Genomic DNA, 17,549 nt, shown 5'->3' with positions numbered 1-17,549 from the left:
CAGGAGCAGAGGGACCTCTAGGTTCAAGTGAATGATCCTCAGAAAGTGGCCAGGCAAATTAAAACAGTCGTTAGGAAGGTTTATAGAATCCTTGGGTTTATAAATAGATGTGTAGTGTATAAAATCACGGACATGATGTTACACCTTTAAAATTCATTGGTCAGACCACATTTGGAGTGTTGTGCTCAGTTCTGGGATCCCTATTTAAAGAAGGATGTTAAAGCATTGGAGAGAGCTCAGAGAGATATTTCTGACTGGAGTATTGTGTGCAGTTTTGGTTGTCATATCTGAGGAAGAATATTCTGGCTATTCAGGGAGCGCAGAAAAGGTTTAACAGACTGATTTGGATTGACTCCGAGGTAGGTAGAGGGACAGGTAGCATTGAGAAGGAAGGGACACTGCAGATGGATTTGGACAGGTTAGGAGAACGGACAGAGAAGTGGCAGATGGAGTACAATGTGGGAAGGTATGAGGTCATGTACTTTGTTAGGAAGAATAGAGGCGTGGACTATTTTCTAAGTGGGGAGAAAATTCAGAAGTCTGAAGTGCAAAGAGATTTGGGAGTTCTAGTTCAGGATTCTTTCAAGGTAAACTTGCAGTCAGTAGTTAGGAAGGCATATTCAATGATGGCATTTATTTTCAGAGGACTTGAATATAAAAGTACAAATGTACTTCTGAAGTTCTATAAAGCTCTTGTCAAACCGCATTTGGAGTGTTGTGTGCAATTTCGGGCCCTAAATTTCAGGTAGGTTGTACTGGCCCTGGAGCATGTTCAGAGGAAGTTCATGGGAATGGTCCCAGGAATGAAAAGCTTAATGTTTGAGGGCTCTGGATCTATACTCTTCGGAGTTTAGAAGGATGACGGGTGATCTAATTGAAACTTGCGGAATACAGACTGGCTTGGACAGAGTACTTGTTGGGAAGATGTTTCCTTTGGTAGGAGAGACTAGGACCCAAGGCACAGCCTCAGTAAAGGGAAGACCTTTTGGAACAGAAATGAAGTGAAACTACTACTTCTGTCAGAGAGTGGTGAATCTGTGGAATTCATTGCTACAGAAGGCTGTGGAGGCCAGATCATTGAGTCTATTTAAGACTGAGATAGATAGGTTCTTGATTGTTGAGTGGATCAAGGGTTACAGGGAGAAAGTGGGAGAATGGCGTTGAGAAACTTATTGGCAGTGGTTGAATGGCACAGCAGACTTGATGGGCTGAATGGCCTAATTTCTGCTGCTCTGTCCTATGGTCTTATTCCTGGGTTGGTATGTGAAGTGAGACTGGATTGGTTAGGATTATGTTCTCTAGAGTTTATGAATGAGGGGGATCTCAGAAACCTATAAAATCTTGGCAGTGTTAGACAGGGTAAATGCAGGAAGAATATTCCCAATTACTTGGTTGAGAGTTTGGGATTTGGAACCAGGCGTCACAGTTAAGTAAATACAGTATCCATTTAGGTTGCAGTTGAGACCTTTCTTCATCCAGCAAGTGATGAGCTCCTTTTACTCCATGGCAGAGAAGGTGGTCAAGGCCAAAACATTGAATGTTTTCCAGAAGGAGTTTGATATATTTCTTAGAATTAAAGGGGTCAAAGGATATGGGGTGAAAGCCAGGGCAGGGTATTGAGTTGGGTGATCAGCCATGAGTAAATTAGTTGGTGAAGTAGGCTTGAAGGGGCAAATGAAATACTCCAGTTTCCTATGTTTCTATGTTTTTAGTTGAAAATTTTCTGTGCAGCAAAGTTTTTGTTGATGCTGCAAACTACTTGGACTCAAAGGCCACATTTCACCAAATGTCATTGTATTTAGTACACCCAAGTCTATGTTCCCTGGGCACCATTCACGTGCATGGAGTTGATACAATGCACTCTGTAGTTTTTAATGCATTTACTTCATATGTCCATAAATTTGAAAAATCAGAAAGTATGATTTGCATATTATTTATTTTCCTCCCAATGAAATGTTCTTGCATATTAAATCATGGTATTGCTATGATCAGGTATCAAAGAATTTCAGTGAAGTATTTACGAAGTTAGTTCCTGGTGGTAAAGCATCACTGGTTATGAAGAAAGGCGATGTGGAGGGAAGCCAGTCTCAGGATGAAGGTGAAGGTAGTGCATCTCAAAGTAGTGTTCCATCTGTTGACCAATTCACAGGAGTTGGAATTCGGGTAAGTACTGAGCTTTATTGTGTCTGCAGTTTACTCCCATTCTGTGCTCACAATTGTTTATGTACAGTTGAGCTCTTTATTTTCCAAATTCAATTATCAAGGTGGGTTAGGTAAATTTTTACTGCGTTTCTGTTTTCTGTTGTAGTGGGTGAACTGATAATTCTGAAATTAATAATTAATCACATTTATTTATTTACATGGAGATATTAATATAAGACAGCCAGAAATATGATAACCATTGTTTTGTAAATCAGAGATTATATTAACCTGGGGCTCACTTGTGATTGGAATGGAAATTTCCATCATCTTATTGTTGAAAGTTAGATTAAAGACTTTATAAGGATGCATCATCTTTTGGGATGCTTGAACCCCAAAAGTTGCACGATTTCTTATTTCTGAACATCTGATATTTGGCTAACCTTTCCAGATTCTGCACCACCAGATTTGTGTTTTGCTGATCGATTTGAGTGTTACCCCCAAAATTAACTCCTTCAGTACACAGTTTAGTTTTGGTGATGATAACTTTGTTAGGTTTTTTTTCTGCGATTCTTACACACTTGATGCAGCTACAATATGCCAATTTATGTGAACAACCATATTTTATTAAGCAAATACAGTGCAAGTTGTGGAGAAACTCTAAACACTCTTTGCCATGCTTGTGAAGCGTGTCGAGAGGTCTCCCTGACCAAAGGAAATAGTGAGTTTTGAGATTTGTGGCTCAGGTTGAGGTTCTGGATGTAGGTTTGTTTGCTGAGCTGGAAGGTTCGTTTTCATGAAAACAACACCTAACTCAGTGAGCAAACCAACATCCAAGGAAACAGTCCTTCCTTTTTACAAAATCTTTACATCACAGCCAGTAATTCCCACAAGACAACCCCAGCCACTCCCTCAGTCACCTGCCATTCAAGACCATACAGTGACCGTATCATCTCCAGAAACAATGTAATGTAAATCATCCCTTAATGGTCAAATCTGTTGCAAATCGTTTTTTTAACTACAGGGAATAGTCAGAATTCCAACTATAATATTCTTATTGATTTCTGAATAGGAGATGATGACAATATAAATGGCTCTGCGTGGCAAAGAAATGGCCATGTAAATGGCTCTGAATAATAGGAGATGATAATGTAAATTTCTTACAATCTATCTGTAAGTCAGAGGCATCCCACCCTAACCTTGGGACATCCAATTTGCTCTAGGTCAGCAGAGCAAGTTAACTCTTGAATATCATAACTTCACATCTGACATTAACTTAATGCACTCTTTTTTTTTTCATTATTTAACTTCCTATTTAACTCCTTGACAACAATGATTAGGCTGCCCAAAGTATTCTGTTGTAAATGCTTTGCATACCTTTGCGTGTTGTTGTTGCTCTTTGTCTTAATTCTCTTTGTTTTGTTTGGCAGGTGTCTTTTACAGGGAAACAAGGTGAAATGAGAGAAATGCAGCAGCTTTCTGGGGGTCAGAAATCCCTTGTGGCACTTGCTTTAATCTTTGCAATTCAAAAATGTGACCCAGCCCCCTTTTATCTCTTTGATGAAATTGATCAGGCCTTGGATGCTCAGCATAGAAAAGCTGTTTCAGGTATATACTTCTAAAGGAAAGCATTTTGTCACTTTAAGGACAAGAATGGAGATTTTTGAGGATGTAACTGCTTTCAAAATAGTTGAAAATAGATAAGGGATAACCAGTAGATGTGTTATATTTAGATTTTCAGAAGTCTTTTGATAAGGCCTCATAAGAGGTTAATGGCAAGGTTAAAGCTCAGGGGACAGGAGGTAATATATTGATATGGATCGAGAATTGGTTGACTGGAAACAGTGGGAATAAATTCATCTTTTTTCCATGTGGCTAGTGCAGTACCGCAAGGATCAGTGTGCAGTGTTTGGGGCCAGTGTTTCTTTTAAGCTGTATAGCTAGAAGTCAGAGGAGAAAGACTGGAATGGGTGGGAATGATACAATGAGAGATAGGAGAGGAAGGGTGGCTACAAAAGAGAGTGAACTCTTTTATACCTTTCAAGAAAGAAGAGCTCATTGTTTGGAATCAGTGAAACTGAAAATCTTCAGGAGCACCGGGTGGGGTTAATTATGTTAAACCCTCTACCAGTTGTTAAATTTAAACCCAAGACATAATGAAATGGGTAGTAACTGCTTAGATAAAATCTTCCAATTTTGTGCTTTCATCATTTTGCAGAAATTGTGTTTAGGGTTTTTTTGTGTAGAAGTATGTCAGTTATTTTGAAAACAAGCTTTTGTTACTAGCTTATGCTTGTTGTCTTGTGACAGTTAAAGTATTTTGAGCTCTTATGGCATTAAACTTAAAACCGTAACATACAATGAATGCATTTATGAAAGATTAGTCATTATTCAGAATATTGATGCGTCCTTCTTATGCATCTGTGAGAGTCCAAGTACCTTATGCCAGCATAAATAGAGCAAGTTGTTATTATATGACTGCATCATTGAATGAGTTAGTGAGAATGAAAAAGTGGCCCCTAAAAATCAAAAAAGAGCTGTCAAGAACACCCTTTGTTGGTAGGGTTTTTTTAATTGTCTAGATTAGAGTGGTGCTGGAAAAGCACAGCAGGTCAGGCAGCATCTGAGGAGCAGGAAAATCGATATTTTCGATTTCGAAGAAATGTGGAGCTTATTCAAGGAACAGCTACTGCATGGCCTTGATGAGTATGTATCTATCAGGCAGGGAGAAAGCGGAAGAGAGAGGGCATTAGTGGACCACAGGGGTTTTTCCTGATGGTAAGAATGGTTTTATGATCATCATTAGACTCTTATTTCTAGATAATCATTATTAAATTCAAATTCTGCCATCTGCCATGGCAGGATTGAAACTTAGGTCCCCAGAACATTACCCGGCTCTCTGGATTAATAGTCTAGTGATAATACCACTAGGCTATCATTGATCCCTGTTCTTAATTATAAAGGTTGTGAATGGGAAGGTTGAAGGTTAGGGCCAGTGGGTGAGAAATAAAAGGAATATTTATGTGAAATAAAATGTATAATCATGAAAACATTGTCATTTGTCATAAAAACTCAAAAACGCCAATTAAGGAACGAAATTGCCATCCTTGCCTGGTTTGGCCTGCATGTGACTCCAGACCCACAGCAACGTGGTTGTCTCTTAACTGCCCCTGAAATGGCCAAACAAACATTCAGTTGTATCAATCACTGGAAAGGGAAAAAAAGGTATGAAACTGGGCAGACCATCTGATATCAACTAAGGCTTCGGAAACAACAGTGACAAATACAGCTCCATTGACTGCATAATCTTCCTTACTAACATTATGGCCTAGCGCTGAAATTATAAGAGCTGTCTCTCTGATTAGTCAAGCAACATCCAGACATAGCCATACTCATGAAATCATATGTTACACATGTTTCAGACAACAGTGTCATCATTTCTGGATATGTCCTCTCCCACCAACAGGACAGATCCAGCAGAAGTGGCAGGACAGTGGTAAAAAGTCAGGAGGAAGTTGTCTTCAACATTGACTCCGGACCCCATGAAATCACATGGCATTGGGTTGAACATGGGCAAGGAAATCTGCCGATTACCCGTACCCCCACCCCACCCTTGATAAATCTTTTTTTCCCCATGTTGAGTAACACTTGCAGGAAGCATTATACAAGTACACAATCCTTTATCGGAAATCCCCGGGGCCAGCTGGTTATCAGAATTTGGAATTTTTAAAATTTTGGAAGAAGTGACAGTTTAATGGTGAAATTTAAAACAATCTTACTGAACAGCAGAAGTGCCTGTGAGTTCTATGAGCTCTGAGACAGAATTGATACCTGCCAATGCTGGGCCCCACTGCCACATCATATCTGAGTGATGTGAGTCACATGGGTGTGGAGTTGGGTTAGCTGTTTGCATGCTAAACAACCTTGTTATGGAGAAAAAAACTTCTTGGATAAAGGACTCTATACCTAGATCTGTTTCAAAGAAGCAGCACAGATTTAATGGGCTGAACAGCTGCCTGCAGTGCTGTATTATGATATAATGCTGGCATAATATGGAGTCTCAGTACCCTGTGTCAGGGAGGGGATTTCAGCGAGGATTTGCATTTTATGTCTATTTCTTGATCTTATTTCATAGAACGTTACAGCGCAGTGCAGGCCCTTCAACACTTGAATTTGCGCCGACCTGTGAAATTAATCTGATGCCCATCTAATCTACACCATTCCATTATATTACCCTTATGTATGTCCAATGCCAATTTAAATGCCCTTAACGTCAGTAAGTTTATTGCTGTTGCAGGCAGGCTGTTCCACATCCCTACTACTCTGAGTGAAGAAACTACCCTTGATATCTCTCCTATATCATCCCTCAATTTAAAACTATGTCCCCTCGACTTAGCCTTCACCATCCGAGGTGAAAGGCTGTCACCATCCACCCTACCTAACCCTCTGATTATCTTGTATGACTTGATTAAGTCACCTCTCAACCAACTTCTCTCCAACGAAAACAGTCTAAGTTCCCTCGGCCTTTCCTCGTAAGACCTTCCTTCCCTACCGGGCAACATCCTAGTAAATCTCCCCTGTACCTTTTCCAAAGCTTCCACATCCTTCCTATAATGCGGTGACCAGAACTGTACGCAATACTCCAAGTGCAGCCTTACTATATTTTGTACAGCTGACGTATGACATTGTGGCTCCGAAACTCAGACCCCCTACCAATAAACGGCAACACACCATATGCCTTTGTTAACAACCCTATCAACCTGGGTGGCAACTTTCAGGGATTTATGCACCTGGACACAGACATCTCTCTGTTCATCTACACTGCCAAGCATTTTAACATTAGCCCGGTACTCTGCATTCCTGTTACTCCTTCCGAAGTGAACTATCTCTCAATTTTCCGCATTAAACTCCATTTGCCACTTCTCAGCCCAGCTCTGCATGTTATCTCTGTCCCTCTGTAACCCACAATATCCTTTGGCACTATCCACAACTCTGCCTACCTTAGTGTAATCTGCAAATTTACTAACCCATTCTTCCACATCCGCATCTAGATTATTTATAAAAATGACAAACATCAGTGGTCCTTGCGGCACACCACTGGTAACTGAGCTCCAGGATGAACATTTCCCATCAACTGCCACCCTCTGTCTTTTTTCAGCTAACCAACTTCTGATCCAATTTGCTAAATCGCCTTTAATCCTGAAACTTCGTATATTGTGCATTAGCCTACCATGTGGAACCTTATCAAATGCCTAACTAAAGTCCATGTACACCACAACAACCGCATTACCTTTATCCACCTGTTTTGTCACCTTCTCAAAGAACTCAATAAAGTTAGTGATGCATGACCTACCCTTCACCAAACCATATTGACTATCCCTAATCAACTTATTCATTTCTTGATGATTATAAATCCTATCTGTTATAACTTTTCCCAACACCTTACCCACAACCGAAGTAAGGCTCACTGGCCTATCATCATCAGTCATGATTTGGAGATGCCGGTGTTGGACTGGGGTGTACAAAGTTAAAAGTCACAGTACACCAGGTTATAGTCCAACAGGTTTAATTGGAAGCACACTAGCTTTCGGGACGCCACTCCTTCATCAGGTGATAATCACCTGATGAAGGAGCAGTGCTCCGAAAGCTAGTGTGCTTCCATTTAAACATGTTGGACTATAACCTGGTGTAGTGTGAGTTTTAACTTTGTATCATTACCAGGGTTGTCTCGACTCCCCTTCTTAAAGGAACAACATTTGCTATCCTCCAGTCTTCTGGCACTACTTCTGTCGACAATGATGACATAAAGATCAAAGCCAAAGGCTCTGCAATCTCCTTCCTGGCTTCCCAGAGAATCTGAGGATAAATCCCATCCGGCCCAGGGGTCTTGTTCGTTTTCAGATGTTCCAAAATTGCTAAAACCTCTTCTTTGTCAACCTCATTCCCATCTATTCTTGTGGCCTGTATCTCTGTATTCTCACTAACATTGCCCTTCTCCAGTGTGAATGCTGACAAAAAGCATTCATTGACTGCTTCCCTGTGTCCTCAGATTTCTCACACAACTTTCCACTACTATCTTTGGCCCTAATCTTACTGTAGTCATTCTTTTATTCCTGATATACCTATAGAAGGCCTTGGGGTTCTCCTTGATCCTATCCGCCAATAACTTCTCATGTCACCTCCTGGCTCTTCTTAGCCCTCTCTTTAGATCTTTTCTGGCTAACTTATAACTCTCAAGCCCTCTAACTGAGCCTTCACGCCTCATCCTAACATAAGCCGCCGCCTTCCTCTTGACAAGAGCTTCAACTTGTTTAGTAAACCATGGCTGTCCCTCTCTCCTCCGCTTCCTCCCTGCCTGATAGATACATACTCATCAAGGCCATGCAGTTGTTGTTCCTTGAATAAGCTCCACATTTCAAGTGGGTCCATCCCCTGCAGTTTCCTTCCCCATTCTATGCATCTTAAATCTTGCCTAATTGCATCATAATTGCCTCTTCCCCCAGTTATACCTCTTTACCTGTGGTATATACCTATCTCTGCCCATTGCTATTGTAAACATAACCAAATTATGATCACTATTGCCAAAGTGCTCACCTACCTCCAAATCGAACACCTGGCTGGTTTCATTACCCTGTACCAAATCCAATATGGCATCGCTCCTTGTTGGCCTGTCTACATACTATGTTAAAAAACACTCCTGCACACATCGAACAAAACCACTTGAACTATAGTATTCCCAGTCAATGTTGGGGAAGTTAAAGCCCCCCATAACAATTACCCTGTTACTCTCGCTGCTATCAAGAATCATCTTTGCTATCCTTTCCTCTACATCCCTGGAACAATTTGGATGCCTGTAGGAAACTTCCAATAGGGTGACCTCCTTTCCTGTTTCTAACCTCAGCCCAAACTCCCTCAGTGGATGAGTTCTCACATTTTTATTTCAGCTGCTGTAATACTACCCACAATTAACAATGCCACACACCCCCTTTACCATCTTCCTTGTTCTTGCTGAAACATCCAAATCCCAGAGTCTGCAACAACCATTCCTGTCCCTCTTCCAGCCATGTCTCTGAAATGGCCACAACATCGAAGTTCCAGATACCAACCCATGCTGCAAGTTCACCCACCTTACTCCGGATGCTCCTGGCATTGAAGTACACACATTTCAAACCAACATCCTGATTGCTGGTACCCTCTCGTGACCTTGTAAACCTATCCCTGACCTCGTTTTGGATACTTGTTGGGGGGGGGACTTACCAGGGGTAAGCAATGGGGTTCAGGCATCTGGCATGGAGCCTGTCCCCGTTGCTCAGAAGGGAAGGGTGGAGAAGAGCAGAGCAATAGTTATTGGGGACTCGATAGTTTGGGGCACAGATAGGCGGTTTTGTGGGGGCGAGAGAGACTCAGGTTTGGTATGTTGCCTCCCAGGTGCAAGGGTACGTGACGTCTCTGATCGTGTTTTCCGGGTCCTTAAGGGGGAGGGGGAGCAGCCCGAAGTAGTGGTCCACATTGGCACCAATGACATAGGTAGGAGGAGGGCTGAGGATGTTAGGCAGGCTTTCAGGGAGCTAGGTTGGAAGGTCAGAGTTAGAACAAACAGAGTTGTTGTCTCTGTTACCCGTGCCATGTGATAGAGAGTCAAGGAATAGGGAGAGAGAACAGTTAAATGTATGGCTACAGGGATGGTGCAAGAGGGAGGGATTCCGGTTTCTGGATAACTGGGGTTCTTTCTGGGGAAGGTGGGACCTCTATAAACAGGATGGTCTACACCTGAACCTGAGGGGCACCAGTATCCTTGGGGGGAGGTTTGCTAGTGCTCTTGGGGAGTGTTTAAACTAACTCTGCAGGGGCATGGGAACCTAGACTGTAGCTTTAGGGTGCAGGACCTGGAGTGTAGGGAGGTTAGGAACATGGCATCAATCTCCAAGGAGGGTGCCTGTAAACAGGAAAGTGGCTTGAAGTGTGTATACTTCAATACAAAGAGTATACGAAATAAGGTAGTTGAACTTGCAGCGTTGGTTGGTACCTGGGATTTCGATGTTGTGGCTATTATGGAGACATGGGTAGAACAGGGACAGGATTGGCTGTTGCAGGTTCTAGGGTTTAAATGTTTTAGTAGGGTCAGAGGTGGGGGTAAAAGAGGGGGAGGTGTGACATTGCTTGTCAAAGATAGTATTACAGCAGTGGAAAGGACGATGGATGAAGACTCTCCATCTGAGGTAATTTGGGCTGAGGTTAGGAATAGGAAAGGTGAGGTCACCCTGTTAGGAGTTTTCTACAGGCCTCCTAATAGTCCTAGAGACGTAGAAGAAAGGATTGCGAGGATGATTCAGGAGAAGAGTGAAAGTAATAGGGTGGTTGTTATGGGGGACTTTAACTTTCCTGATATTGACTGGGAAAGCTATAGCTCGAGTTCGTTAGATGGGTCGGTGTTTGTCCAATGTGTGCAGGAAGGTTTCCTGACACAATAGGTAGACAGGCCAACAAGAGGTGAGGCCATACTGGATTTGGTTCTGGGTAACGAACCAGGCCAGGTGTTAGAATTGGAGGAAGGTGAGCACTTTGGGGACAGTGACCACAATTCGGTGACTTTTACTCTAGTGATGGAGAGGGATAAGTGTGCATTGCAGGGCAAGAGTTATAGCTGGGGGCAGGGAAATTATGATGCGGTGAGGCATGACTTAGGATGTGTGGCTTGGAAAAGTAGGCTTCAAGGCAAGGGTGCAATTGATATGTGGAGCTTGTTCAAGGAGCAACTATTGAGTGTCCTTGATAAGTATGTACCTATCAGGCAGGGAGGAAAGGGTCATGTGGGGGAGCCATGGTTTAATAAGGAATTGGAATCTCTTGTTAAAGGGAAGAGGGCGGCCTATGTAAAGATGAGGTGTGAAGGTTCAACTGGGGAGATTGAGAGTTATAAGGTAGCCAGGAAGAATCTGAAGAGAGAGCTAAGAGCAGCAAGGAGAGGACATGAAAAGTCCTTAGTTGGTAGGATTAGGGAAAACCCAAAGGCTTTCTAAAAGAATGACTAGGGTAGGAATAGGTCCAGTCAAGGATAGTAGTGGGAAGTTGCGTGTGGAGGCTGAAGAGATTGGGGAGACACTGAATGAATACTTTTTGTCAGTATTCACTCAGGAACAGGACGTTGTTGCCGATGAGAATATTGAGTCACAATTAATTAGAATGGACGGCTTTGAGGTATGTAGGGAAGAGGTGTTGGAAATTCTGGAAAGGGTGAAAATAGATAAGTCCCCTGGGCCTGATGGCATTTATCCTAGGATTCTCTGGAAAGTAAGGGAGGAGATAGCGGAGCCATTGGCCTTGATTTTTATGTCCTCGTTGTCTACAGGAATAGTGCCAGAAGACTGGAGGATAGCAAATGTGGTTCCCTTGTTCAAGAAGGGGAGTAGGGATAACCCGAGTAACTATAGGCCGGTGAGTCTCACTTCTGTTGTGGGCAAAGTCTTAGAGAGAATTGTAAGAGATAGGATTTATGAACATCTGGATAGGAATAATGTGATCAAGGATAGTCAGCATGGTTTTGTGAAGGGCAGATCGTGCCTCACAAACCTTATTGAATTCTTTGAGAAGGTGACTAAGGAGGTGGACGAGGGTAAAGCGGTAGATGTGGTGTATATGGATTTTAGTAAGGCGTTTGATAAGGTTCCCCATGGTAGGCTACTGCAAAATATACGGAGGTATGGCATTGAGGGTGAGTTGGAGGTTTGGATTAGGAATTGGCTGGCTGGAAGAAGACAGAGGGTAGTAGTTGATGGTAAAGGTTCATCTTGGAGTGCAGTTACTAGCGGTGTTCCGCAAGGATCTGTTTTGGGAACATTGCTGTTTGTCATTTTTATAAATGACCTGGAGGAGGGGCTAGAAGGTTGGGTGAGCAAGTTTGCGGATGATACGAAAGTCGGTGGAGTTGTTGACAGTGAGGAAAGATGTGTCAGGTTACAGCAGGATATAGATAAGCTGCAGAGCTGGGCAGAAAGGTGGCAAATGGAGTTCAATGTGGGTAAGTGTGAGGTGATTCACTTTGGTATCAGTAACAAAAAGATGGGGTACTGGGCTAATGATCGGATACTTGGTAGTGTGGATGAGCAGAGGGATCTTGGTGTCCATGTACACAGATCTCTGAAAGTTGCCACCCAGGTAAATAGTGCGGTGAAGAAGGCATATGGCATACTGGCTTTTATTGGTAGAGGAATTGAGTTCCGGAGTCCTGAGGTCATATTGCAGTTGTATAAGACTCTGGTGCGGCCGCATCTGGAGTATTGTGTGCAGTTTTGGTCGCCATACTATAGGAAGGATGTGGAGGCACTGGAACGGGTGCAGAGGAGGTTTACCAGGATGTTGCCTGGTATGGTAGGAAGATCGTATGAGGAAAGGCTGAGGCACTTGGGGCTGTTTTCATTTGAGAAAAGAAGGTTTTTGGATGACTTGATAAAGGTGTACAAGATGATTAGGGGTTTAGATAGGGTTGACCATGAGAACCTTTTTCCACGTATGGAGTCAGGTATTACGAGGGGGCATAGCTTTAAATTAAGGGGTGGTAGGTATAGGACAGATATTAGGGGTAGATTCTTTACTCAGCGAGTCATGAGTTCATGGAATGCCTTGCTAGTAGCAGTGGTGGACTCTCCCTCTTTATGGGCATTTAAACGGGCATTGGATAGGCATATGGAGGTTATTGGGCTAGTGCAGTTTAGGTGGGCTTGGATCGGCAAAACATCGAGGGCCAAAGGGCCTGTACTGCGCTGTATTTTTCTATGTTCTATTACCCTCAACCTTCTGTACACTGGAACTACAATTCAGGTTCCTGTTCCCATTCCCCTGTAAGAGTAAGAATTGGTTCACGATATGACCTGTCTTGAATAGTTGTCAGTATCCACTATGCGTTTGCAGATCAAAATGGCCATATGCTGGGTCATGTGTCAGAGAGTGATGGTACTACTGGAACTAATTTCGTGGCAAGGACCAATGTACTTGGTGGAGACGCTTGAGACAACAATTTGAAAAAGGTTATGCTAGTTTAGTTTTTTTAAAAAAAAACCTAAATAAAGTATGTGCCAAATTGACCAATGATTTTTGGTTACTTGACCACTGATAGATAGGTCAATCTTCGGTTTTATGTTTGTTGCTACACATACCATTTTGAAAGTCACTGGATAGAAGTGTTGGCCTTGCTTTTCAGATGTTTAATAGCAAGACCTTGCAAACTTGCAACCTCAAATTGATCTGGCACATGCACTGCCATTTATAGTCTTAGAAAATAGAACAATACAGCGCAGAACAGGCCCTTGTCAGTGACCATGCTTTGTTGATAACTACTTGAAAGATTGAGATTCATTGCATTTCCTCTGCTCTATAGAGGGTTAATTTATTTTGTAATGTGTAGCTTGCATCATCTTTTTTTACAAAGTGTAGTTTTGTTTACTGTATTATTAATTTTTGTTTTCATCTTTTACTCAATAGACATGATTTCTGAACTCTCAGCACATGCCCAGTTCATTACTACCACATTCAGGCCAGAATTGCTTGAATCAGCCGACAAGTTTTATGGAGTCAAGTTCAGGAACAAGGTAATTTTACACCATTTGAATTGGGTGGCATAATTTATTTCAACTTTTCCAATAACTTGTGAATACTATTTGATCAATTAAAATTTCAAATGGGAGGCTGGCACTTCTTGAGTCGTAATAGTGTGCACCAAAAAGTGCAGGGCAAAAAAAAAAATGCTTTGTGGGGAGCATAAAGAAGTGCTTAGAAGTTGGCAGCCATTGTCTTGCATAGCTAAATATAAGAATATGAAATCTTTGTCTTTATTGGTCCCACTGCACATGTATTTCAGTAAAGAAGATAATCTCCAGTTTTGGTCAGTTACCTGAGAATAACCTAACTCTCTGTAACTCCTTTGTTACACATGATACCTTGCTGGATCCAGACCAGCGGTCTTTGGTATCAGCTAAGTTTTGAGAGGGGTTTATTGTATAAATAATTGCGTACCTCAATCTGGCTGCTGATTAACACATTATGTTGGTGCTCAAAGCACTTCATTAAATGCTTATAGTGTTCCTTGTCATCCAGTGTAAGATCTACCTTTTTAAGGAATGGATTAGTTTTGGCTGGTATCACATCTCTTGTATTTGTTTGCCATCCCTTGAGTCACTCCTAATGCCATTTTGGTTTGCATATTCATTATGCCAAGTTCATCAGACTTGTGCGTATAGAATACTGTTGTATTATTACTTTAGTACCTGCAGCAAAAAGAAATCTTCATTGTTCTTTGCAATAAGTGAGATATTATTTAACTGGAGCATGGAAAGATTAATGTGTTGTCATCATTTACTCCTTAGATATTTTGAATAATTTATTCAGAATTTGATTTTGTTTCCTAAAATATTAAAGTGCTAGTCAATTAATTTATACCACTTGGGCTTTTAAGTATATTAAATGAGTTTCTAATTTGGCAGATTTTAATTGAGATCTTCCAGCTTCTGACACTTCTAAGGACTTGATATTTGTGTAAAACGTCTTTTACTTTGTGCGTTGGTGGAGAATCTTTTTCCTTTTTTTGCAGTAAAAGGAGATCTGTGAAGAAATAGTTGTCCTTTTTTTTAAAAGAAACTCCTTGTCAGCTCAAAACCACAGCAGTTTTTATTGTATCTCCAACAGATTTGAAATGGTGGTTCAAAGTGAATTTTGTTCTCATCTCTGTTTCCTTACCAAACCGTCACAATCCTTCTGCAATCCTATGTAACTGCAAAATTAATGTCAATTCATGGTATAACTGACTATTAGAAATGTGGAATGTAATCTGTTGAATGGCTGCATTTCATTTAGAGGTGACTTGTATCTGTAGGAACTGGAGTCCCATGGATGAATGGTTAAGCTGAGCTTTTGAAGTTTAGGACCATGTAAAGACTACATTCTCAATATTAAAATTTGCCTGATTTTAAATTATTTCCACAAAATGTAATCTCATCAGATTGAGGGTTCTGTTTTTAAAAAAAACTTGATTTTAAGAAAGATTCTATTTGTTCAGCATTACTTGATGATTGCTACTACTTGGGGTGGCACGGTGGCTCAGTGGTTAGCAGTGCTGCCTCACAGCACTAGGGACCCGGGTTCGGTTCCCTCTTTGGGCAACTGTCTGCATGGGTTTCCTCTGGGTGCTCTGGTTTCCTCTCACAATCCAAATATGAGCAGATCAGGTGAATTGGCCATGCTAAATTGCCATAGTGATAGGTGCATTAGTCAGGGGTAAATATAAGTTAGGGGAATGGGTTACATTTTGGAAGGTCGTTGTGGATTCGTTGGGCCGAAGGGTCTGTTTCCATCTGTAGGGAATCTAATCGATATTAATGTCAGTTGTACCTGAAGCAACTTCTCAGATTTGGAATCGATAAAGTAGAACTTTCCTTTGGGTACATAATGCAAATGATAAAGAACCTTTCTTCCATTGTTAAATCTGTGCAGTACCAAAAACCTTATTTGAAGAAATTTTGAAGGTGCTTAAAATAACTAAAGTCTTGTATTATCGCTTATTAAATATTGTAGGAATAAAATTGAGATACTGCAACTCATTTGGATACCTGAGGGACTTCCTCCAAGCTGATTTGATTTGATTTATTGCAGTCAAATATACCTAAGTACAGTGAAAATCTCTGTTTTGCGAGCAGTACAGGCAGATCATAGCAAACAAGGACATGCAGATCAGAGGATGCTTAGAGTGAGGTATGCAGGTTACAACTGCAGAGGAGGTATGCAAAGCAAGATAACATTAGTAAGATCAAGATGAAGTTAGAGGGGTCCAATCAAGCTATGATTTTGTCTTAAATATCTTTTCTGTCGCAATCTTCCTATTTCTGCAAATGCTATGTTTAAATTTGTTACACAGCTTGTACTTTGCAAGTTTTGAGAAGATTTGTAGTTCAGGTTGAGGTCCTGGATGTACATTTGCTCGCTGAGCTGGAAAGTTAATCACCCTATTAGGAAACATTTTCAATGGGCCTCCGGTGAAGCACTGCTGATATTTCCTGCTTTCTATTTATTTGCTTGGGTTTCTTGAGTTGGCAATGTCATTTCCTGTTCCTTTTCTCAGGGGGTGGTAAATGGGGTCAAACTGGATGTGTTTGTTGAGTGTGTTCTGGTTGGAATGCCATGCTTCTAGGAATTCTCGTGTGTGTCTCTGTTTGGCTTGTCCGAGGATGCCTAGAAGCATAGCATTCCAACCGGAACACACTCATCAAACACATCCAGTTTGACCCCATCTACCACCCCCTGAGAAAAAGAACAGGAAATGATGTCATCACAGAAAATGACATTGCCAACCCAAGCATATAAATAGAAAGCAGGAATCATCAGCAGAGCTTCATGTGGAGGCTGACTGAAGATGTTACCTAGGATAGAGTCAAAGAGATGTACAGCATGGAAACAGACCCTTTGGTCCAACCCATCCATGTGACGAAACGTTTGGAAATGAACCTTCCACCTCAGCGAGCAAACCTATATCCAGCTTGTATGTCATGTTGTTAGCTTTGAGTAAAGGTGATGCTGTTTATATGAAATAACTATTTGTTTTACAGGTTAGTCACATTGATGTGATCACAGCTGAACAAGCGAAAGATTTTGTGGAAGATGACACAACACATGGATAAAAATGGGACAGCTTGATTTCCAGTTGAATGACCTTAAGTTGTACACTTTTTATCTGCAGATGTGAGTTATACAAGTAGTTCACATATTCATCGCCTTAAACCCTAGGTGGTGAGTGAATTTTAATATGGTCAACTTTGGAGCTATTCTTAATCTTCCCTCTCTCAGGCTGAGCTGAGAATTTAGTTCCAAAGTCTCTGGTATTTAGGAAGTGACCATTGTAGATATGTTTCTCACAGTTTATTGTGCTTCTGTTATATCTTTAGTGGAATGCATTTTTTGAAAAAAGTCTGCTTCAGATATCTTTCTCACACAGTTGAACTTTGCTCATGATTTTGTAAAGTTTCTAGTTGCAGTTTTTATGCTCTTTGAAATTACCATTGCAATAAACTGACTTCCTTTGTGTAATTTTATCATTTCCACTGTTGCATTTCATTCTTTTAAGGAGTTGCAATAAAACGTTTGAGCAATATTTTAAGTGTCCTACATTTTGTGGTTGGAGTGCGTGCCCCTGTTTTACTGCAGTTCTGTTGCTAGGATTTGTGAAGTTACATGTAGATCAACTTTTACACACGCCAATGTCAAGGCTTAGACTGAAGCGTACAACAGTGGGCCACACATTGCAGTCAATGATGAACAAATTTTTCATTATTGCACACAGACGGTTTGTAGAGCATGTGCCGCTCTTCCCCAGTCCTCCACTAATATCATGGGAAAATTCTAGGACAAGTATGAAAAGAGCAAAGAAC

The 17,549-nt window shown here is 41.3% G+C and overlaps 1 protein-coding gene across 1 annotated transcript in view; it reads left to right on the top strand.

Annotated features, from left to right (window-relative positions):
* The window catches only part of smc3 (structural maintenance of chromosomes 3), a 132,889-nt gene extending 115,617 nt beyond the window's left edge, over positions 1-17,272 (top strand). Inside the window, exons 26-29 of the mRNA XM_072557046.1 lie at positions 1,993-2,163; positions 3,570-3,747; positions 13,618-13,724; positions 16,731-17,272. Of these exons, the coding sequence (XP_072413147.1) occupies positions 1,993-2,163; positions 3,570-3,747; positions 13,618-13,724; positions 16,731-16,802 (528 nt within the window). The 3' untranslated portion in view covers positions 16,803-17,272. The remainder of the gene's footprint in view (positions 1-1,992; positions 2,164-3,569; positions 3,748-13,617; positions 13,725-16,730) is intronic.
* Positions 17,273-17,549: the final 277 nt, after the last annotated feature.

Source organism: Chiloscyllium punctatum, chromosome 38 (assembly GCF_047496795.1).
Source record: "Chiloscyllium punctatum isolate Juve2018m chromosome 38, sChiPun1.3, whole genome shotgun sequence".
In the NCBI taxonomy this organism is placed as follows: Eukaryota; Metazoa; Chordata; class Chondrichthyes; order Orectolobiformes; family Hemiscylliidae; genus Chiloscyllium; species Chiloscyllium punctatum.
Note: the sequence above shows the minus strand (reverse complement) of the source record. Positions and strands in the feature narration are given on the sequence as shown.